This window comes from Terrapene carolina, unplaced genomic scaffold, assembly GCF_002925995.2.
Source record: "Terrapene carolina triunguis isolate 2854851 unplaced genomic scaffold, T_m_triunguis-2.0 Scaffold85, whole genome shotgun sequence".
NCBI classification, from domain to species: Eukaryota; Metazoa; Chordata; order Testudines; family Emydidae; genus Terrapene; species Terrapene triunguis.
Genome location: NW_020664436.1, coordinates 63,541,820 through 63,566,367, shown reverse-complemented (window position 1 = coordinate 63,566,367; position 24,548 = coordinate 63,541,820). Strand labels below are relative to the sequence as shown.

The following is a 24,548-nucleotide window of genomic DNA, read 5'->3' as shown; positions in this document are numbered from 1 at the left end:
CTGCACATTTTATAAGCTCTACCGAAGTCCCAGCTCCAGTGAGTCTGTCCTGTGTATTTGTAGTTTCTGTAGGTGTTCTGGCCCTCGACTCTAAATGATCCTGTAGAATTTATAAATCCTGAAGGCCCAGAGATGGCTGTAAGGATTGGGGCCAGATCTGTAAAACCAGCACAACTCTTGGGCCTAGTGACGCTCTCTGAATTTGTGGATTTATAACCTCTGTAAGCTACCCAAGCCACAATGGCCAGTTAGTACCCTAAACCAGTGGTTCTCAAGCTTTCCAGATTCCTGTACCCCTTTCAGGAGTCTGATTTGTTTTGAGTACCCCAAGTTTCACCTCACTTAAAAACTACTTGCTTACAAAATCAGACATAAAAATACAAAAGTGTCACAGCATACTATTACTGAAAAATTGCTTCCTTTCTCATTTTTACCATATAATTATAAAATAAATCAACTGGAATATAAATATTGTACTTACATTTCAGAGTATAGCATATAGAGCAGTATAAACAAGTCATTGTATGAAATTTTAGTTTGTACTCCCTTCACTAGTGCTTTCTATGTATCCTGTTGTAAAACGAGGCAAATATCTAGATGTGTTGATGTATCCCCTGGAAGACCTTTTCGTACTCCCAGGGACTACTGTTCTAAACAAAAGCACCTCACTTGTCCTATCTGGGCCCTGACATATGTTGTTATACTCCACAATTCAAAAAAATCTTCCTCTTTTTTCGTTGATCCAAATTTTTTGCCATTCCTCTTTTACATTTTTCAGTACTAAGCTTTTAAAATTCTGTTTACTCAGGGGTATTTCTATGTCAATCTTTCCATTTCTTGAAGCCCTTTTAGTTGTGTTGTCCACCATTTCGTTCCCTGTTATCCCAACATGCTCTGGGACCCTGACGCCTGCTACATGTATCCCCATCTGTACTAACTCTGTTAGTGGAAATATAATGTTATTTATTAAATCACTTTGACATAAGGAGACACCCTTTTGTATTGCCATAAAGCCTGATATTGAATCCAAAAAAATGACCCACGCTGCGAGGCCTACATCCCAGATCCAGTTTAACACTAGCATTATTGCTACTAATTTCGCTGTCATGACAGCTACAAAATTGGATGTTCTTTTAGACATGTTAATTCCTAATTTTGGTATAAATACATTCTCTGTGCTCTTCCTGTTTTTTCCTTTTTTGACCCACCTGCATATATTTGACACAATAACTCCACTTTTCATCTATATACTGGTATGCTTCATTTTTTATACCTATTCTCTCCTTTTTACCATGAAGTTTTGACTTAGCTTTTCCTTGTCTTTCAACTCCTACATCCACAGTTTAACTTGAACAATTGGAATTCTAATACTATGTGCTATAGTTTGCCTATAAAATTCCCAACAATCCATGTATATTTGGTTGATGCTTTCATCATTACTATTCCCATTAACTTTGGCCCAGGAAGTTAGGTCCAGTAGTTTCATTTGTAGCGCAACTAGCAATTCTAAAAAGTGCTTTATATAGCTGCTAGAGTGTTGTAATAAACTTACTGCATGCAATTTGTGCTTGTATTAAATCTCATTTTTTTAAGTTCTGATTTTGATGCTGACCCAAAAACTTGGCAGCCATAGTTGATAACTGGTCTTATTCAGGCTCTGTATGCAGTCAGCGGCATTTTCGTATCTGCCCCCCTTCCCTCTGTTCTCCTCCCTCCCCCTGTTAGACTCGACAATACTTTTAAGCAGGTTGATGCTTCCTTTATATTTATCTCTAACATAGTCTATATCGGGGTCGGCAACGTTCGGCACGCAGCTCGCCAGGGTAAGCACCCTGGTGGGCCGGGCCAGTTTTATTTACCTGCTGACGCGGCAGGTTCAGTCGATCGCGGCCCCCACTGGCCGCGGTTCGCCGTTCCGGGCCAATGGGGGTGGCGAGAAGCCGCGGCCAGCACATCGCTCGCCCGCGCTGCTTCTCACCACCCCCATTGGCCTGGGACTGCGAACCGCGGCCAGTGGGGGCTGCGATCGGCTGATCCTGCCGCGTCAGCAGGTAAATAAAACTGGCCCGGCCCGCCAGGGTGCTTACCCTGGCGAGCCGCGTGCTGAATGTTGCCGACCCCTGGTCTATATGATCTTTCTAAAGTAATTGAATATATATTACCATTAGGAATTTAAACCTTTTAACTATATGTATTTGTTCTCCAGACAGATACTGTCATGGCTGATTCCCCACTCTGGCACTTTGAGTGCAGAAGGTGGGGGCCCACAAGGATTTTAAAAATTAATGCTTGCCACTCCAGGCTTGTATTAAACTCCCAAGGTTACAGCTTCTCTCTGATCTTGGCTTGGTAAATGCTGCCACCACCCAAATGCAAAACCCCTTTTGGAACCCAGGAAGACGCACTTGGGAATTTCTTCCTGTGGGGTACCCTCAAGCATTTTCACACACACACCCATCCCCTCCAGGGAAGAGCTGAGAAAGAAAACAAAGGAAATTAGCTGTTGCCACCAGCTAATTAAACAACATATGCACAAACCTCTTAGGACACCAAAAATCCAATCCTGTTCTTAAAAAAAAGGTCGATTTTATTAAAAACAAAAAAGTAAGTAAATACATCTGGAACTTAGGCTTTTGCTAAATTTTAAAAGAGCAATTCCAAAAATTAAGCACCCAAAATAGCTTTCCTGGGGGTTCAGCTTAAAGGTTACAAGCAAACGAAAGCATCTCGGGATAGCACAGAGGAGTCCATTAGCAAAAAGAAATAAACAGAAATAACTCTAATTGCGTCTTTCTAAACATTCCTGATCCACTTACACATTTGGGGGTTCCAAATAAGTAATTCTAGGTATGATCTGATGATTTGTGATCATACCTGGCTTAAAGCTTCTCATAGCATAACTGTTCCCTGTTACCCTCTTTCCCGGAGAAAAACAACACCCACAAAGGGGAAAGTTTTTTTCCCCCCATTTTAAAAAGTTCTAGCCTTCCCATTGGCTCTTTTGGTTAGGTGCCCACTCCCTTTCCTTTACCTGGGGGACTTTTTAAACCCTTTACAGGTAAAGCAAGCAGAGAATAACCACCAAGAGGGACTTATAGCTAACTGGCAGGCTGGCTGCCCATAAAAGGGAGCTCCCCCTGCCCATTTATCACAGATACAGTTTTCATTTCTTTATAGCTTTTCTTTTTTGTAAAGATCAGTCCTTTGGCTTTAGCAGTGGTGAACTTGGAACCCCATGCATTTCCCCAGTCAGAGGTCTTTTGTAACACTTTGTTGATTCTCTTTTCTGCCACCTCAGTATTCCTTCTCCTAACCCACAGAACACAATCCTCTGCAAATAGAGAAACACCTACCCGGGCACTAATTTGTTTTGGAAGATCATTTATCATAATATTAAATAAGATCAGGCTGATTACTCTTCCCTGAGGTGTCAGCACTCATCTGCTGGCCTTTCCTCCTTTTAAGTCCCACATCCTGGACAGGTGTACCATGGCAAGGCTAATTGAACCGCGCTGACTGGCCCAAGCTCTCCTGAGCAGATCACCCTGTTCCAGAACCCATCTCTAGTTCCTTCTGCTATTACTGCCAGCTGTGCCCTGATGCCGCTGCCATTCTCCCCACAGCCTTGGCTCCGATTCTAAAAGCTTCCCCCTGCTACCCCATTACACCCTCCTTAGATCATTTGATGGGGAGTGGAGGGCAGACATTTTACATACACACATTTCTAGCGCTGGGTCTTAAGTGGGCTGCTTTGGCCATAGATTAGAGCAACCTAGCTGAAATTATAAATACTAGAAATTTCACTGTCACTTTCTGTTGAGTCTCCCTGTTTTTCCAAGAGATTCAGGCACATGATCAGAGAGGGCACCTGAAATTGGGACGCTCCTGGGAAAAGCAGGGGTCTTAACAGATCTTAACAAGATCTAATCAGGTGCTGTCCAAACACATATGAAGAAAATCTAAGAAGAAAAGAGATATAAGAAGGGTGGTGGAAGAGAAATACAATGGTTATATAGAAATATACATTCACTTTTTAGTTATTAATTAATTATTATTATTTTATTATTATAAATAAACAAAATGTCAGCTATCCCCATTGGTACCTCACCCATGCCATCATTCACTAGCGGCCTTCTTTCAGGCATTGCAGAATAAGTGGGTCTTGAGGAAGGATTTGAAGAAGGAGAGGGTAGCAGCCTTAGGGGTCAGTTCTGGGAGGACATTGCATGCATAAGGGGCAGAGTGAAAAAAACACATAGTAGTTTTGTGAGATCCCGACACACAGACAGACAAGGATGGTATCACTGAAGGAAGAGATGCAAATGAGGAGGTGATAGGAGATAAGCAGAATAACTGTTAGAATAATTCCTCTGGTGAAGCCACTTTTTAGTTTCCCAGAAACAGAAAAAGCATCTCAAATGACTCAAATCTCAGTTATTAATTTTTAAAAATTGAAACTCACGATTGGTGAACAAGGACAAATGGTTTATTTCTAAAGTACTAATCTGCCATCTGAGGTTTCACTCTGGAACAAGCTTTTGCAGTCAAGTTACAGAGTGGTAGCCATGTTAGTCTGTATCAGCAAAAACAACGAGGAGTCCTTGTGTCACCTTAGAGACTAACACATTTATTTGGGCATAACCTAATTTCCCCCATACTAATTTCCCCCTACTGTTACTCACGCCTTCTTGTCAACTGTTTGAAATGGGCTGTTCTCATTACAACTACAAAAGTGATTTTTCCTCCCTTGGTATCCTACTGTTAATTGAATTGTCTCATTAGACTGACCTCCCACTTCGTAAGGCAACTCCTATCTTTTCATGTGCTGTGTATTTATACCTGCTACTGTATTTTCCACTCCATGCATCTGATGAAGTCGGTTCTAGCCCACGAAAGCTTATGCCCAAGTAAATGTGTTAGTCTCTAAGGTGCCACAAGGACTTCTCGTTGTTTTTGCAGTCGTTACAAACTCGTGAAAAACAAAGGTCATGAGTCTCCTCTCCACTTCATTACAGCAAGATGTGGTGCCACACTGGCTTAAAATTAGCATGGCCAACTCGGAAATCAGGTCCTACAATGGAAATTGTATCATCATCTTAACTTTAGCTGCTGTTCTAATAACACCCGAAGTCGTAGGAAGGCCATCTAGGTCTGTTTCCTTGAGTTATAATGCACCTCAGCTGACATCTGAATCATAGGAGCCTAAAATGATAAATTACACACAGCTCTGACATTGAACCTTGGTGCATCTCACTCCTTTTGGTTTTTAAATATGTCTACCCTTTGTTGGAAATAAGCATGTGTTGTCACAATTTGGCTGCCTAATTTTAATGACTAACGGGGTTTGCTTATCCCCCAGGATCCAGATCCAGGCCAGAAATAGGAGACAGAGAGATGGTCATGTGTTTGACAAGGAGCCGGGCAGCAGGCCAAAACACATTTGAGCCGGATGGAATTTCTTGCCCCTGTGAAAATGCAGCGCTAAATCTTCCTCCCCCTCTCCCCTCTTTACACACAAGTGGATCTCTCTAGTACAGTGAACTGTCACCCGAAACTAACAAGGAGGATGTCTCCCAGCAATCTGAGCTTCGGTCAAAAGTTCATGACTTACCAGCCTTATGCCAACTTGGACCAAGATTTCTGGAATGGTTAGAAAAATATTTTAATGTATTTCACCTTGCTATGCTAGTTCATTAATAACCTCTAAAAATGCAGAGAGTGCGGCCTTAACATTCCTTGACATCCTCAGCATATGACTAATAATAATGAAACTTTTTCTACTGACAGTGAAAGCACTCTGTGAACTCTCTATTTTCCCTGGAGTTTCATGGAATCTTTAACAAATGTAGCACATTTGCCATGTCCATTTTTACGAGGTAGTAACTGCTGCTTAGCCATTCTTAGCTGAGGCTAGCACTTTGTCTATGTAAATCAGCTGTGGTTCCCTCCCTCCTTCTCCCACCCAACCCCCTGGCTCCGGTCTATTTTGGAGAATTTCTCTCCCATAATAATTTATTCATGCAAAGCATAGACATGTGCATGATTTCTTATATTTCCTTTTTACCCACTTTGTTTCAAGTCTCTCTATGGGCTCCTAATATGGAGACTTGGCAAAGCACTGACTTGTTTCCATGTGAGGATTTTATGGACTGAATACTGCATTGAGTTGAAAAGCTCAGCAATCAGAAGGGGGTACAGAATGCCTAACGTGCCGTTATATAATATAAAACTGGTGTATAAAAATCCACATCTTTAAATGAACCTTTTATGGAGATTCCTATCTTTACTTTTTGCTTATAGCATATCTTTTTCAAATCATTCTCTAGACACACAGTAGACCAAATTCTGCTCTATTACATCACTGTAAGTCCAGAGTAACCACATTGCCTTCCGTGGAGTTACTTGGGATTTGCACTAGTATAACTGAGTTCAGAATCTAGAGTTATTCCTGGTTTCCATCTGTAAAGAATCCAGAATTAAACTAACTGCCCACATGACAGAAGAGACAGGGCCAGATGTTCAGAAGTGTTCAGTACCCAGACGCTACCAAAAGCTGGACAAAATCATTGTGATTTGATGAAGCTATGGAAAAAAACACTACCCCTACATCACAGCGCTCTTCTTTAAAGTGTGAAATGAAGGGCTTGATTCTGGTCCAGATCGTTCCCCCACTTCAGAGCACCTACATGTGCAGTAGTTGTCAGGAATCAGGACCTGCAGCAGAGCCAGTCTCTGGGCAACCTAATGAGCGCAGCTGGCTTGTAGTAGGCTGCCTGATAGCCTACATCCCCTATTGGTTGGAAGAGTCAGCAGACCGGCTCCTAAGCAGCAGTGGTTGCTAAAAGCATTTGCCCATGGCTGTGGTAGTGTCTGCCTTGTTCTCAGTCCCGTTCCTGCCTTGCCTCACTCCAGGTAACCGGGCTCTAACCCTCAGTTTTGATTCCCAATGTCTGACTTCCACTCTGGCACCTGGCCTCTGACTCCAACTCTGACCCTGGGCTCTGATTCCTGACTATCAACTCCTGCTCTAACCACTGGGCCTGACTGCTCACATGCTGGTCACTGACAGTAGTGACCCATCACACCAAATCCAACCCCATTGCATAGCAGAACCCCAGAGCTGCTCTAATTTTTACCACGAGTCAGTTCACCTCCAGCCAGCCTCAGGATTGGCGAGAGGGAAAGGTGGCTTAGAGCCATCTTTTCTGCCTTTAACCACTGTGCTGAGCATCCAGCCCATTGATTCTAAATTGTCCCTTTCATAACTTAATTTCATTACTCCTAGCAATATCCTCCACTCTCCCCAGTTAATTGTACTAAATAATTCCTTTCTATCTTCAGTATTTACACTTGCAAGACATTTCTAGCAGAAGTGAAAAAGATTTTCTTCTCTCTCTTACTAAAAAAAAAAAATGTAGAGCTCATGAGAGGTGCAGGATTCATCTTGTATTTCTATCCAGGGATCTAAACATTAACAAATTTAGCCTCCCAACTCCCCTGTGCGGTTGGCAAATAGAGTTTCTTCTTTATCCTCGCATACCTTCAAATGCACATGGTGTGCACCAGTTTCTACCATTTATTCTGGTTTTGTGCTGGACTGTTCAGACTACTGTCATGTTGATGGATTTGGCTCCTTTCTCTATTGTTCTGTGCAATGTTTTCCACGGTTGTCCTCTTTTTCTCTTTCACAGTGGTGTCCATATGCCAGGGAAGCCATGTTGGTGGCATCCTTAAAATGTGTCCTAAATATGTCCATCTTCTTCTTATCATATCTGATGCTTTAGATCGGTTTGCTCTACTTACAATTTCTGATGTTGCAAGAAACTATTTCAAATGGACTCTGAAGATCTTCCACAGGTATTTACTTTGGAATGAGTTTATCTTTTTATCGACGTCTGTTGTAGATTTCCATGATTCTGTTCCATAAAGAAGGATAGACGTGACACTGGTGTTAAAACTCATATTTTTGTGTCACTACCAGTCTTGCTACTTTTCCAAACTTTTTCAAGTTTATGAAAGTTGTTTGCTTCTTTTGATATTAATTACTTGACATCTAGCATCATGTCACCATCACTGCACATTTCACTCCCTAAAAGGGTAAAATAACTTACTACTTCTAGTGTTTTTTCATCCACTCTACTGGTTACTTTGGGGACATGGATAGCCATATATTTTATCTTCCCCTTGTCGATGAACAAATCAATTTGTTTTGCTGTGTCTATCAAAAGCTGGGTCTTTTCTTCCAGTAAGTGATGTGTTGAACTAAGCAGAACCATATAATCAACAAAAACAAGGTCATCCAATTGTGCCTTATCATTTATCCATAAAATTCCTCAGTTTCTTCTGTGGTCTTGTCTGGACGCGATAAGTCGAACCAGGAAGTGCTCGCCGTCGACTGCGGTACTCCAGCTAGACGAGAGGAGTACCGCGGAGTCGACGAGGGAGCCTGCCTGCTGCGTGTGGACCGAGGTAAGTTCAAACTAAGGTACTTCGAACTTCAGCTATGTTATTCACGTAGCTGAAGTTGCGTACCTTAGTTCGATTTGGGGGTTTAGTGTAGACCAAGCCTTAGACTCGCACCCTTGGAGTGCCTTGTCACTGCAAATCATTGGCTGATGTTGTCACCATCTCTGACTGCATATTCAGCATTGCCATATAGATCTTTGATTCTAATGATTTTTGCTGGTATTCTGTAGTATGCCAGTCTCAGGAAATTGTGGCAAAAGCCTTCTGGAAATCAATATTACAGTTTGCTGGGGAGCGGGGGGACCGAGGGAATGGTGAATTTTTTTCAAAATATTTTCCTATAATTTTTCCCTAAATTAGAAAAATATTTGGAATTTGAAACATTTCAACCAGCTAATACTTGGTCTAAAACTGGCGTGGGGGTGTGCAAAAATATGTCCAAAATGTGAGGTTTTTAATTAAATTTCAAAATTCAACAAAAAATTGAACAATTCTAGTGAGGATTGTTAGCCCCTTGGGCAACCTCCTATGCTGGAAAATAGACAGTGAAGGCATGGAACTGTGCAGCCTGGGAATATCCCGGTCAGACAGGAGAGAGACATGTGTCTTCACCCAAGAGAGACAACAGCTGAGGAGCTGGAAGTCTGAGCATGGATGCCCTTGTTGGGCCATTAAGGGGAAACACAAATGCAGTTGCCCTGAACTGTGACAGGGAATTTTTAGAAAATGTCCCAAGTGTAGACAGGGTCACAAAGATGAGAAGCACGCTTCAGATGGTGCAGAACAGTGCAGCAGCAGGCTTAGAAGAAGCCTACTGAGAAAGAGCCCTCAGTAAACTGAAGAGAACTAGCGGGAAGGAGAGCGGGAAAAGACTGACAATGGAGGAGGAGGGAGTGGGACGTTAGTGCCCCTGTGTCATGGAGTGGGAAGCATTTAGTTAAGAAGGTTGATCACATTGAGGAACTTCCCTGTGAACAGTAGAAAATGCAAAATGATAATGAGCTCTACTACAGCTTAAGACACCTTAAAGAGGCCTGATTTTTGGCACACTTTCTAGAAATCAGCTCCGTTTAAGTTATGTCTATTTGGGCACCCAAAAATTGACACAAAGATATGCTCTCACCTGAGCGTTTAGTTCATAATGGTGATTATTTGTATTACCATAGCACCCAGGAGCGCTAGTCCAGGACCAGGGCCCCCATTGCGTCAGGTGCTGTACACACACCCAAAATAAATAGACAGTCCCTGCCCCAAAGAGCTTACAATCTAAATATAAGACAAGACAGACAGAAAGGGGAAACAAGGTGACAATACTGTCTAACTGGACAAGACAGACACAGGGTGGCCAAAGGAATAGAACACACCAGCAGGGTGAACAATGTGATAGTGGCAATCATGTTATTTCTACATTTTGGGCGGGGGCTTACTTAGGAGGGGATCCGCTAAATGGGAAGGAAAGGGGGTGAGGGGAACAGGGCAAGGGAAAAGATGGGGCAGGTTTGGAGTGAGGCTGAGGTAGAGACTGGGAGAGTTAAAGCAAACAGCCAAAACAACACAGAGCAGAGAAAGTCATGAAGCCCTGTAATTCCAGTGGAGTGTAGAACACATACCACCAATGGCTGTAAGCAGAGGAAGCATTTGTGCCCATTCCTATGCCTCACAAGACTGAGGGAGAACTTCAAGAAGATGGGGAGCTCCCTTGTCAAAATACAATCTACAGTGACGGCTCCAGTCACTGCAATAGCACTAAGCTGTGCTCTGGACTGCTGTTGTGGAATAGTGTTGTACTTGTGTAATAAAGGAAGCCCTTCTCCCCCACATGAGAAGATCCCCACTAGGATCCCAGAGCCATTAATTAAGCTGTAACTACTATCTTGTTTCCTCTCTGTGCAACAGCAATCTATGCTTCTTGCTGAAAGAGGCCTGAGAGCTGTGTACTGAGCTGCAGGAATGTGTGGCCTGCGTGGCATTGGAAGGCGAGAGACTGAAGTATGGCTTGGCAAGCACATGGTGGAAAGGATATGAACGTACTGAAAGACATGTATGTGGCCTCATGGGTTCAGGAGGCTGGGACATAACAGGGCATGTGGGAGAGGGGAAAAAAACCACAAAGGGATTCCTAAGAGGTTCTTTTCTCCTTTTGAAATAGGAGTTGATGGCAGATTCTTACCCCCATCTTCTTACCCATTTCTGGTTTCACTGGAACGGATCCTTAGTCCCGGCGCCAACTACTTTGCAGAGGCCACAAAATTGCTCTAATGTGGCAAGCCAGTTACGGGGGAATCCTTGGCTAGTGGAAAGCCAGCCTGGCCAGTTCTATGCCACTCTTCGTCTTGCCCGCAACGTAGGGGCAAGAGGGAGTGGGGCTAGAATGCCTGGTGAAACTGGCCCTATGATCCACGGCAGCCAGCATAACACAGAGCAGCCCTTAAACTTAGTGTTGCTCTAACTTGAGCTGGGGGCTGTTTTAGCCCCAGCAGCTCCAGGTTGGGGGGACCTCAAAGTTAACTTTGAGCTACCTTCCCATCCCCTCTGGATTTGACCCTCTATTTTCAACTTTCTTCTTCCTCCTGAAAAATGTCCCCTCCTTTTTGATTAGTGAGTTGTTTATTAACCAATCCCAATTTCTACTCTATGACAACTAGTTTTGATTAATAGTTTTCAACCTATTGGCTCTTATGAACTATCAGTTCTAACTATTCATTAATTGTATTATGCAATTGGTCACTTATGTCAAATAGCATTTTCCCCTTCTTCCTGCCTAGATGACGAGGCATTGGTGTAGTGGTTTAAAAAAAAAGGAGTTGGTAAACTAAATTCCATATTCCACAAATGAGGAGTGGGTAAACTCAGTTCAATCTCTACTACATAACTGTGACTAGGTTTTAAAAAGAGATAAAAAGTGAATGGTGAACAGCAAACCTCTGGAAATGAAATCTGAGATGAATAAACTTTCCTGCTAAAATTTGTGAACATCAACAATTGCAAAAATTCTCTGCTACCCAGAGGTCATCTGAACACTGACAGCAAATACAGTCTCATGAGCCCTGGTGAACTGCACTTGCCATCTGTATTTACAACAACAACAACAAAGAAATCACAAAACATTTTTTAATAATCAACCAGCACTAATTTTAATGTTCCCCCCCAACTGAACACTTTTCATAATTATTCTTTAGTAGTAGGGAAATTGCTCCACCTAGATACCAGAATGAAAGATACATTCCAGATATCCAAGAGACTGATTGTAAAACGCTATTTTAATTGTACAGGACTAATTCAGATAGGTAATGTCTTTAGTTCCTGCCTAGAGCCCTGATTCAATAAATTACATACTTAAATCCAGCCCTATTCAGGACAGCACTTCAGTATATGGTTAACTTTAACCATGTGCTTGAATTTCATTGCCTTTTCAATGGGATTTCAGCACATGCTTAAAGTTAAGAATATGCTTAAATGATGTCCTAAATAGGGATATTTTCTTGAATTAAGCCTAAATTTTTATGTTATTTATAAGAAAATCATCTAGAACATCTTGATGTGCAAATTGTGTTGTGGCTGTATTGAACTCTGCTTGTGCCTGCCTCCTGCACTGCTCCTAGTTCCTTCCTTACCTCTGCCTTCGCTCCTGTGCCCAACACGCTTGATGTCTAGGTTGGACATTAGGAAAAATGTTCAATACAGCCACAACACAAAACCACCTTGTTGCTCATATAAACTTCCTGTTCCTTCTCCTGGCTTAAATAGCATATTTGGACCAATCAGTGGAGTTGGTGTGACAGTCTATACCCTTATGTTCACCCTTTTTACAAGACTATGATCAATTTTGTACGAAGTGTGCCTTGTGAGGTATCATTTGAAAACTCATAGTGTGCTGATCATTACTGTCCTGGTAAAATATGTGTGGCTACATTGTATGTAAAGTTATAAGATTCTACAGTATGACTTCACTGAGACATATTCCAAGTTTAGAAAAGCCCAAACAAACCAGTTCCTCAAAGACAAAAAGCAAACTGACGTCTCAGCCCGGTGTCAGCGTAATCAAATAGAAGATCACCTGGTTAAGCGGCCATTCTTTGGCAGGAAGAAGGATGTGAGTGAGTGTAGCGAGCCAGTGTGGCTCCCCGCCGCCCCGGAGGGAGAAGAGCCCATCCGGAGGCCGGAGTGGGCGGAGCTAGGGAGCTCAGAGCCCACCCCCCAGAGGGTCAGGCGGTGACCCGGAAGTATAAAGGCTCGCCCTCAGAGCTCAGTAAGGCCCCAGCTGCCGGAGAGACCAGACGTCTCCAGCCTAGCTCGTGGCTGGGAAAACTCCACGGCCCAGGATGGCCGCCAGGAGCCCCCGGGCCTGCCCTGCGCCCGCTATCCGGAGGAGCTGCTGGACCTGCCGATCAATCCCTGCCCTGACGAACCCATGGTCCTGGATCCCCCAGAGACCGACACCAGGACCCAGGTAGGCCCCGAGGGGGAGTGTGGAAGTAGCCCGGGGGCAGCCGACCCCAGTCTGGCTGCAGCACTGCCAGAGCCGATGTCAGTGTGTTGCGGCCAGGATCCCCACTGACTAAGCAGCAGGTCTTCTGCCGCTGCTAGGGCCCCGGGCTGCAACGCAGTGGAGTGGGAGGGCCTGCGTCCCCCCTGCCACCCGATCCGTGGGTGGCAGTCTCCCCCTCTCCCAGGCCTTTTGGGCTTAATACCTTGTACTATTGTTGCTCAGCCCTGACTGAGGGCCTGAGCTCCTGACTCAGTGTTTGTTGCCCCGCCCTGACCTAGGGCCCGGGCTTAATACTTTGTACTATTGTTGCTCAGTCCTGACTGAGGGCCTGAGCTCCTGATGTAGCATTATTGCCCGCCCTGAGCAGGGCCGGGCTTACCGTGCTCTTCCAGTTACAGCAAGAGCTGCCGAGGGAGACCCCATGGCCGGACGGATTTCCCAAGCTCACTGGTGTGTAGTGAGCCGGTGTGGCTCCCTGCCGCCCCGGAGAGGGTCGAGCCCTGGCAAATTCTTGTACAGTGAGAAATTTACATCTTGGCAATGGAACAGGTGGAAGTTCCCATGCTAACAGACTCTCTGACTTCTGAACCTCAGCTGGAGATGATTTTCAAAAAGGAAAATAACTATAAGAAGTGAGAACAGAGGACACAAATGATCTCTTCCTTCATCTCTACTCACAGCATTAACGACACTTGAAAGACAAAGGAAGCATCATTGGACTGGGAAGTGATCATGGCTGAAAGATTCAGCCAGTAAGACTGCTAGAACATGTGTGAGAGAGATCCTTTGATTTGATTTCACTTTAGCCTGCTAAGATAGCTATTAGTTGCATCTTACCTTTTATTTTTTGTAACTAAATTTGGACTTTTATGCCTCATTATCTGTAATCACTTAAAATCTATCTTTCTGTAGTTAATAAACTTGTTTTACTGTTTTATCTAAGCTGGTGTGTTTGGAATTAAGTGTATGGGAGCTTCCATGTCACATAACAAAATTTGTGCATATTATTTTCTGTTAATAAAATGATGGACTTTCTATGAGCTTGTATTGTCCAGGAGGGTACTGCGCAGTACAAGATACATATTTCTGGGGACAAGTCTGGGACTGGTAATTTGCTGGTGTCTCTCTGTAATATAATTCAGGAGTGACTGGCTAGAGCACTCATACAGTACAGCTGGGAGTGATTTTACCTGCTGGAGGCTGTTTGTAGCCAAACCAGGATTGGTTGCTCTCATAGCAAAGCAGTGTAAAAGGCACCCCAGGTTGGAGAATTGAGGGGACACAGCTGTCCATCAGCCCAGACTGTACCCTGGCTAATGTCATAGCTGGGCAATCCTCCAGAGCACCTATGGGTGGTGCCTTGGCTGGAGCTACAGCATTAGCAGCTTCTCAGCCCACCAGGTTTCAGTAGCCATTGGGTGGAAGTCAGGCTATGGTAGCTGTTTGGGGACTCTTAGTCTGGGGTTCAAAACCTAGATCCTCCTCTCTGAAAGCAATGTAAATAGGAGTCTGAGAGAAGTATCTTTAGCAAGAAAACACTCATTCCCCATCTCTCCTACAGATAAAGGTTCCTTCCCAAATATCCATACAAAAAAGTCTCACACTAAAGTATTTCAGAAGTGTTGCAAACATGATCAAATTGGAAAGTAATTCATAAATTGATTAAAGCTTGTGCATATTTTGTTCATAATATTCACCCAGCTCTATGGGCCTGTTATAATATAACTTAATGGGATTTGGTGCATGCACTATGTTGGCACTGCATGGGATCTGGTGCATTCATTACATGGGTACTGCATGTGACCCACTGCAGTTTTGTGTTGTACTTTTTGCATTAGAACAATAAAAAAGGGAAAGAAAAAAGACAATATTTTTGCACTTACTCATACAGGTGTCATAGTTATTAAAACATTTGACCTTAAAGTCCCCTCTATGTGAAAATATCTGAGAGTCCATAAACATTCTGTGTATGTAGTAGATAATGTGCCAAATTCATGCCTGTGTGATTTCACTGAAGTCAATACAGATACACATCAGTTTAAATCAGATCTGAATGTGGCTTAGTAATCTGGAAAGAGTGGCCAGCTGTATGTATAGGAGCTAAGGGTTTAAAATTGCTCCTATTAAAGTCAATGGAAAAAATTCCATAAGGTTTTATTGGTGCAGGTTCAAGCTCTATATTCAATGTGTTCTCACATATGTTAACATATTCCCTCATGACAACCCTAGATTTTTCTTCCAAGACTGCAGAATGATTTCTTCATCTGCCACAATCAGTAGAGGAGAGACAGGTGACCCATCCGGCCCACTAACAGACATGCTCTGTTAGGATTGGATAAGGAAAGTGATTGACATGCACCAGGTGCTGCATTTAGTTCCAGATTGTATCTCTCAGTTTAAATACATCATTGAGTAAAATTCAGCACGTACATTCCAGCTGCTTAATAGTGTAGCACTAGAGTAGACATGTCACATATACAAACATGTGCACTAAACAATATGGTGGGTAATTAGTATGAAGTTAACTGTTAATGACTAGATTCATTGTTCTTATAACAAGAACACATGCACTTAACAGAAAGATCTGAATTAACCACACATTGTTTCTGAAACTAAAATAAAACCAAATAAACAAAAACACGTCCAGACCCTTAGAACACTGGAGGAGACAAGGGAGCTAATAAGAGACCTCCCCAGCATTCTACTCGACCACGCTGCATTTTAGCTTTCATTTCAATTAATTCAGTGATCATGAATGGTGCCACACTAACAGCCCTTGAGACTGAAGTCCTTTCTGAATCCAGATATATTCAGAGAGTGAATCTAAAAAAGTGCCCTAGGAACACCATGATAACATTTGCCAAAGCCTTAAAAAAAAAAAGTTGTAGAAACAGCTGCCAGGAGAACTGAATGGAAAGCTTATTGAGATGGGAGAGTAGAATGATAGTAATATTGATCTTTATTCATGTCATTAGGATTGGGTTTAATGCATTAGACCCCAATCCAGCAAAGCGAATTTAAACACAAGTAGTCCATTTAACTTCAATATCACTACTCACACTCTTCAAATTAAGCACATGCTTAAATGGATTAGGACTTTAGAAAATAAAGACCATGCAAAAATGGAAAGCCCAGTGAAAAAAATTAACACGATACTATTTCAATAAAGCACATGTGAAATGGACAAAGAACTAGTTAACTGACAGCTCTCCAAAAGTGATCATCAGTGGGGCATCCTCACTGAATAGAAGTGTTTCTAGTGGGGTTCTGCAGAGATCAGTAGTAGGCACAATGCTATTTAACATTTTCATCAATAATCTCTGTGTAGACTAGAGGCAGTAGTCCATGCAGAGGAAGCTGTATGAGCAGCAGGAGAGTTTGTTGTCTTATTACAGTCAATTCTTGAGTCAGAGTTGCTCTCTGGGAAATGGACATTGGTGTTAGGCTGGGATTCCTGAAAGAAAGGCTTGCCTTGCATGCTGTTTATCCATCGCTGTTCCAGACCTGGTGTACTTATGTAAATAAACCAAGTCACACTTAGAATATACCCAGACTCGGCATCACTGATTTCTCCTTCTTTGGAAAGCCAACATGCAAGGCCCTGCACGTTTGCTACTGCTCAGTGCAGAGGCAATGCTGGTGTCAGAATGGGACATCTGTGTCAAAGATATAACACTATTATAGTCATGCTCGCAACATCCTAATGCAGAGAGCGGAGTCCTTCTTTCCTGCTCCCATGGCTACCTATCATACACATCTACAGCTATTTTATTGATGGGGAAACTAGGGAGCAGAGAGATAAAGTAACTTGCCCAAGGTCACACAACAATTCAATGGTTTAACCTGGAATAAATCCTTCCCAGTCTTCTGACTCCCAGTCCTGTGCTCTGGCTACTGAGCCATGCTGCCCTTTAGTATTAATTGTATTCCCAAGTATGGAATATATTGGTACTTAACAGAACAAAGGGAAGAAGTAAAATTAGCATAATTGAATATGCACTGTAAAGGATCATAGTAAAAAAAATGTAGATATAAATGTCTTTAATGTGATTTTAGCTGGGGGTTGGCTGTCAGAACAGTTCCTGTAACTTGGAGCTGGATAAAATCGTTTGAAGTGAAATTGACAAATATACATTTTTCAGCTATCAATGTTTGGTGATGAAATTCACTTTGAAAATGCCAAACATTTTTAAATACAAAGTTTCCATCCTTTTTAGTTAATATGTGCAAAGTTGTCATAATTTTGTAAATGTTCGGTATGTTTGGTAAGGTCTACATAATATCTTTTCTTATTTTCCCAGATATGGAATTCTACTTTTTGATTGATTTCATATGCTTGAGAAGCTGCTAAAAGTTCATCTCTTTTCACAAACCACAATATGAACTATTCTAGAAGACTGGATGTTTCAGGGGATTGCATCACAGATTCATTTCCTCATCAGATGAGTAGTAACCAAGAGTTATCTTCCATTCTTCAGTTTAACAGTTATGAAATGTAAACATACATAGTCTTCAACTTGAAGCCAATGGAGCTACACTTGTTTACACCAGCGGAGGATATGGACTATTCTTTTTGTTCTCCCCTCTAAATAATATTAAATTTATAGGTATCATCTTCGCTGGAATTTGGAATTGTTTAGTATTATTGGAAGGTCCCCTCTTTGCTGATCCAGTCCTTTAGTTGTTGTTTCAGTCATCTTTCAATTAACAAATGTCTGATTTTGTGGTTGAAACTATCCAAATTCCTAAGTATCCTAAGAGTGTGAGTCTGACTCTGTTCTTCCTTCGATTGGATATTTATTTCTTTAGTTAAAACATGTGGAATTAAACATTTCAGTCCAAATTATTTGCAAAGAAAATGGTTAGAAACAAACTTAAAACTAGAAGGATCAAGATCAGAGGATGACTTCCAGGAAAAAACTACAGGAACAGTTCCACAAAGGGAGGGACAAATTATGTGGAGAGATGATTCAGTGATGGTTTAAACTACATGACCAAACCAAAATATGAGTAAAGGGAAAGCAATCAGGGACTTTAAAAAAAAAGAGAGAGAGAGGAGAGACAACTGGAAGAACAAACAGATATTTGGGAAGATAGAGACACACATATGATAAGAGCCAAGGGGTGGTCAGGATAGTCATCACAGAATAGAGCACACAGCAAGAGTAACTAGGAGTGCAGATGAGAGGAAAGGATTCGGTGTTCCTGATGAATGATGGTGGAATGGAAAAATCAAGGATGGAGTTAAGAAGAGTTTATTTTCTGATTGCAGGTCTGCAAAGTGAGAAGAGGGGGTGCAAAGCAGGAAAAATGGAAACTGATACGGGACATAGATCATTTAGCTTGGTTATCTGCGTTAGGGCAAAAAGATACGAACCACAACTGAAACTAGGCCTTGTCTACTCTGAGTTTTTTTCTGAAAGATCTCCCACAATTGCTGTAGCACAAGTATAGGTCCATTGATGCTAGTAACATAATTCCCAAAAGATACAGCTGCACCAGTGCATGAGTGCACACTATAGTCTAGACAGGATTCAGGCATTTTTACCACTGGTCACCCAGTGGTCACAACATCTGAGGCCTGCCTACACCACAGCTTCCATCAGTGCTACCACCTCTGGAAAGGCACCCATTAGGAATAAGAAAATGTCATTTTTTTTTCAATGAGAAGGTTCAGAGTTCCTCAGAAGCAGGTGAAAGTGGAGGGGTTGTCACAAGCAGGACTAGTTTGAGGGGAGAGAGAGTGTGTGTGTGTGCATGAGAGAGAGAGATCAGGACAATTTGAGAAAGATGCATCTGTTGCAATCAGGAGCAGTTGGAGGGGAGGGTCATAATTCGGGCCGTTTGGGGAGTATTTTGTTTCTGTGTCACCATCAGGGGCAGTTTGGAAGGTGTCCTGTGTCACAGTCTGGGGATGTGTGTCACTGTCAGGAGTAGTTTGAGGGGTGCTGTGTGTCACAATTGGGGGTAGTTTGGGGGTGTCACAATCGGGGTAGTTTGGGGGGGTTGTGTGTCACAATCGGGCAGCTTGAGGAGGGTATTTCCCTCCCCCATTATCTGGGCTACGCACTGTTTTGTCATATTTTACACAATTTTCATTGCAGCAGGAAACGGCTAAAAATCAGTTCCCTGCCCCACCGGCTTGGGCTGGAACCTGACTGGGAGGTGTCTTTCCTCCCCCTGCCCTCTGGAGCCGCGGGGAGTGCACCCCCCGCCCCCCCCCCCCCCCCCCCCAAAAAACACACAGACACCCCGGCCGGCGCGCAGCATCCTGCCTTAAAGCTCCTCCGCTCTGCAGCTCGCTTGGGGCCCCGGAGCTGCGGCACTCCAGCTGCCCCGCGTTCAGACTTTCTTCCAACTCCCCACTGGCTCCGAAAGCCTGAGCCCCGCCTCGCTTTGCAGCTTTATTTCCTCCCCGGCTCTGCCACTCCGCAGTGTCAGCAGCGCCCAGGAGAGCGGGACCTGCTCACAAGGCCCGGGGCGGATCCCTGCTGCAGGGATCGCTCCCGCCACCCCATCCCCCTGGGAGAAGGAGCAGCCTGCGAGCAGCTGGGCTGGGGGAGACGCAGGCCCGGGCTGAGCCCCCCTGGCTGCGATCGTGCAGGCTGCTGCCCTCCTGGCTTCGGGGCTACTCCAATGCCAGCTGTCCCTGCGCTGCCCCGTATTCCTCGGGCGGCTGGGAGCTGAGGGGCTGAGCTGCCCCTGCAAAGCCCAGCCCCAGGCTGGGGAGAGCCCGGGACAGCCCAGCAGCGAGCGAGGACCAGAGGGAGACCAAGAGGACCAGCCAGAGTCCCGCAGTCACCACGCGGGAGCTCGCCCTCCCATTGGTCCCTGGCTCCCCTCCCCTCGCCTGACGCGGGGCGTGGGGTTTAAATGCCTCCTGGCTGGAGCCCGCGGAGCCTCTTTGCCCCGAGCTCATTTGCTGGAGTTTTATTGCTGGAAAAGAGCTACAGCTCTGGGAGGGGAAGGGGGGGTCACCTCATCCCCTCACTCGCCCCGCCAATGACCAGTGACTCTAACCCCCAGGAGCCACCCATGAAGCATCACTTCACTTTGCAGAACAACAGTTGATGATCCAAAAAATCAGTTCGCAGCTGCCTTTAGCCATGAGCTGTTTGGATGTTATGTACCAAGTCTATGGTCCTCCCCAGCCTTACTTTGCAGCAGCCTATAGTCCTTATCACCAGGTATGTGTGGGGCACCTTGGCGGAGAGAGCCAAAGAGGGAGGGGTGTCCTCTGGGAGATGCCAAACCAGGACTAGCTTCCTGGGAGCTCAATGGTTCTGACTCAGAGCAGCATCCCACGCCGTGTAGCTCTGCTTGTCTCAACACCGTTTGTAGTCCGTGCCGAGTTTTAGATTCATGGGCCAACGTTGCAGGATGAGAGTAAAAGTAACTCACCAAACTTCGTGTAAAGAATGAATCAGCGGCCCTTCTAATTCGTTGTCTTTACATTGTTAGCTGTGCTGGTGTGGTGTGTTGAAATGTAAATGCTCATTGGAAGTTGCAGGGGGGTAACTGTAAACATTCCGGCTCAGCGTAGTCACTGCAATCTAAGCAACTGTCATTAGAAAAAGACTTTGCCACATGTCACTTTCGACAGTTATATTATCATCCTATCGTACAGGTTTTGCTTCTAATGGGGCGGGTGTGGTTTTTTATATTTGGCGTGAGTGTTCTGCACACTGAAGCTAGGAGGGAGGGGCTGTATTGATTAGTAAACTGTCAGATTCCTACAGCTGGTTGTGGAGGAAGCTGAGAACACTTGGAGTGGGGAAAGTTTTCGTTTAGTTTGTTGGAGGCAAACGGCGTTAGGTCGTAGGTGATGCTAAACTATTTCCCGTCGGGTTGTAGTCTGTGTCTTTGCTCCTGTTTCAACTATATCAAAAAAGTTTGTCGGGGGAAGGCAAGCAATTTTCGTTTCCACACCAACTGTCCTCAGCTTTTAGCGCAACATTAAATCAATTCCATCCAAATTGTAAACTGCGGGGTTAATTTCTTTAAAAAAACAAACGTGGGCGTTGTAGCGCTTGTGAATAAAATGTTGCTGGCTAGTTCTGCACGGGCCAGATTATCATTCGTGTCAAGTAATCCCAGTATTTCAATACAATGACACTGCCAAACACTGAGAGATTTGGTTCCAAACGAAATCCGTCTTGTAAGGGGAACTTTTCACCCAGAGCCATAGACTATTTCATTGTGTCGGATAGGATCCGAGATTCCGAGCTCACTTTACAAGGGGACTGCACCTGTTCAACAACCATCTTTCTTTCTTTCTTTCTTTCTTTCTTTCTTTCTTTCTTTCTTCTTCCCCTCTCTCCCTCCCTCTCTCCTTTCCTCCCTCCAAAAATGGAGAGTGGGAAATCCCCATCAACGAAAAAATGGCCAGAAAACACCAGGGCTCCTTTCTGCCCTCACGGACAGACACCATGGAGTCCTCGGGTGCTGTGCGTGCAGTCCTGAGGACAGAATCGGGCCCCTCGTTCGGGCGATGCATTCAGTCTGCTTTGCTTGCACATGGCTAGGGAAGGTTAAGTTGATCCCTCTTTGTTCAGGCAGAATATTACACACGTCGTCCCAATTTACCTGCAGTTTATTGCAGGAGATTTAGAAAACCAGATAGAAATATCAGCTGATGTTTCCCCCTTCCCTTTTTTAGCATTTTCTTAGCATTAACATTAGGGGGACTCATTAGATTCAATGGCTGCGTTGGAAGCCAAGTTGAAAGGTGGTGTCCATGAAGATGTGACATGCTGAAATGTGTCGCGTGTCTTGGCCAGGGACGCTGAAACAGGCCCCTGTCCTGCCCGGAGTAGGTGGCCCGAAGCGAGAAGGAGCCTCCCTTGGCCTCCCTTAATTTCTCCCCTCAACGCTTGTCTTCCATGAGTTCTCCATGGTACCCGAGTCCCAGCTGAAAGCCCCTCTGTCTGCAATATCCGAATCCAATCATTCATGTCTAAAGAAACTGCCCTTAGCAGCTGCAGACACGCTAGAAAAAAATGGAAAACATTTAGCACACTTTCGAGTGAATTCCAGTTTTTAAAAGAACCCAGTGAAAACAATCCAGTCTTATAGGAAATACCGTGGGTTTCTTTCTGCTCCTGCTTGCCAAGTACGTGGTTTCCCCCGAACTGTATTTGAAGCTGCCAATCTTTTTCTCCAGTTATAATTTATAAGACCCTCTTTGGGAACATTTTTGTCATCAGTTACACTCCTGCGAGCCCATTGACTTCAGCAGGGATCTGACTGAGGGCAGGGCCGGCCCTTTTATTTCGAATGTTTCCTGTCTAGATATAATAGATAAGAAACGATTTTCTATGGGTAACCGGGCGGGCTTGGGTTGGCACAATTACATTTATTGAAACGATGCACGTTCCCACCTCGCTTCATTCTTCTGCCTTCCAACGCAAGACCCCAAAAAAGTCTCCAACTTTCATTTGCCCGCGGTTCGTGTGGTGCTTTGTTTTAAGGTTATTCCCTCTGGTCCCCGGGTCAGATACACTCCGGGATTCCTTGCATTTGTTAATTTCTCCTGGCAGTTTCTTGGTGCAGTGTCTGTCTATATTGCAAAGGAGGCTTCATTCCCGCATCGCCTGTCTCTCCCCCTCCATAGGTCTCCATACATGCCATGCATTTCGGTGCAATGTATATACACGCCTCACGTATCAGCTACTTCTCCAGACATTTCACTAGCGCTAGGATTAGGAACAAGGGGGCTAAATCCAGGGGTAGGGGGTAACTAGCGGACTTCAGGCATCCCTCCTCTTGCGTATCGCTATTGGAAGCTCTTGGGGCGAATAGGGGATTTGTTCTGAACTCATGGGGAACATATGTCGTGGCTGGCGGGGGTAATAGGCTGTATCCATACCGCATGGCCCACGGCGGGCATGGATTTAGCGGCCAGTGACGGACCCATATTCGTCGCCAGCTGGATCTAACGGCACTGCAGCGCGTTACATCGCCTTGCGTGACTGGGTTTATTTTCTTCCCCCCTTCCTGACAGAAACTAGCCTTTTACTCGAAAATGCAGGAAGCCCCCGAAAGCGCCAGCAGCGCCAGCACCAGCAGCGGCAGCAGCTCCTTCTCCAGCCATGCCCCTGCCAGCATCAAGGAGGAAGACTGCAGCCCCGAGAAGGAGCGCCCCCCCGAGGCCGAGTATATCAACTCCCGGTGCGTCTTGTTTACCTACTTCCAAGGGGACATCAGCTCCGTGGTAGATGAGCACTTCAGCCGGGCCCTGAGCCAACCCAGCAGCTACTCGCCCAGCAGTGCCAGCGCCAAGACGCCACGGAGCACCAGCTCTTGGAGGGGTGAGCACTGGGGGCTCCTTCTATTGGGGTTCCCATAATGCCTTGCTAAAAAGGGACGTGAACAAAACCACCAACAAAACCGAGAAAATTTTCCAAAAAGGCTCAGGGCTTCCTGCAGCATTTGGGTCTCCCTAAAGGAGCCCTCCACCCGCCGGCTTCCAGAGAAACCTCCCCCCCTTCCCCCCAGCACTTTCCTAACGCAAAAATGATGCTGTAAAAAAGCCAAAGGAAAACGACCCTCCAAGGGCTCCTCCAACGACCAGCCAGCGCTAGCCCACCTATGGGAAGTTTTCTGCTCTTGCAGTTGAAACCCTGTCCCAGGCAGAGGGGGAGCGGGGCGCGAGGGAGGCTGGTAAAATGCAATGAAGTTGCCAAGAAAAATTCCCTGAACAGTTGGGAATAAAACTGAAATAAATGGCGTTAGACATTCTGTTCCCTTACAGACAAATACCCAAATTACCTGTATTAAATGGCAACAGAGGGTCCTGTGGCACCTTTAAGACTAACAGAAGCATTGGGAGCATAAGCTTTCGTGGGTAAGAACCTCACTTCCTCAGATGCAAGATGTTTCAGACTAACACGGCTACCCCTCTGATACTGTATTAAATGGGAACAGGATCGGGCTCCATGGTTTTGTTTTGCAAACCATTTTTAATGTAAACTATACAACGAATGTTCCCAGCTTTGGGAATTGAAATTGATTAATTTTAGGTTTAGTAGAAGTAATTTTTTTTTAGAGGGCAGAGCCCATAAATTCTACTGAACTCCATCAGAATTGTAGGTGCTCATAAATATCTATCGCTGACTGAGAAATGACTGTTCAGTTAAAATCACGTTGATCTGTATGTGTGCTCTTATACGTGGGAGTTGTACAAATTCTGTCGCAAAAATTTTCTCCACTGGTTAGCAATTCCAGCTCTTAAATGCGTTATGTTAGCTTCTCCGAAAAAAACTTAAGTCTAGTTACAATTATAGCGATGTATTTTCTTGTTTTACCAAGAAACAGCTTCTTGTATGTTGTCTCTCGAGACTTCCCCCCTCCCCCCCGCCATGGCACTGAAATGCACCTTACTATACAATGTTGCTGAAATTGGTGTAGGGAATTTAAACAATGGCCCCGAAATTACTATGCAATTCAACCTGTAGGAACCGGAAAAACACAAAAACAACAAGGAGTCTGGTGGCACCTTAAAGACTAACAGATTTATTTGGGCATAAGCTTTCGTGGGTAAAAACCTGAAGAAGTGAGGTTTTTACCCACGAAAGCTTATGCCCAAATAAAT

The 24,548-nt window shown here is 44.4% G+C and overlaps 1 protein-coding gene across 2 annotated transcripts in view; it reads left to right on the top strand.

The window, feature by feature from the left end:
• Nucleotides 1-19,251: 19,251 nt before the first annotated feature.
• VGLL2 (vestigial like family member 2) overlaps nt 19,252-24,548 on the top strand; it is a 12,156-nt gene continuing 6,859 nt past the window's right edge. The window contains exons 1-2 of one of the 2 annotated variants that reach the window (XM_024205375.3): nt 19,252-20,142; nt 22,959-23,265. In XM_024205375.3, coding sequence (XP_024061143.2) covers nt 20,026-20,142; nt 22,959-23,265 — 424 coding nt within the window. In that variant the 5' untranslated portion in view covers nt 19,252-20,025. The remainder of the gene's footprint in view (nt 20,143-22,958; nt 23,266-24,548) is intronic. The other variant, XM_024205376.3, reaches the window with a different exon arrangement.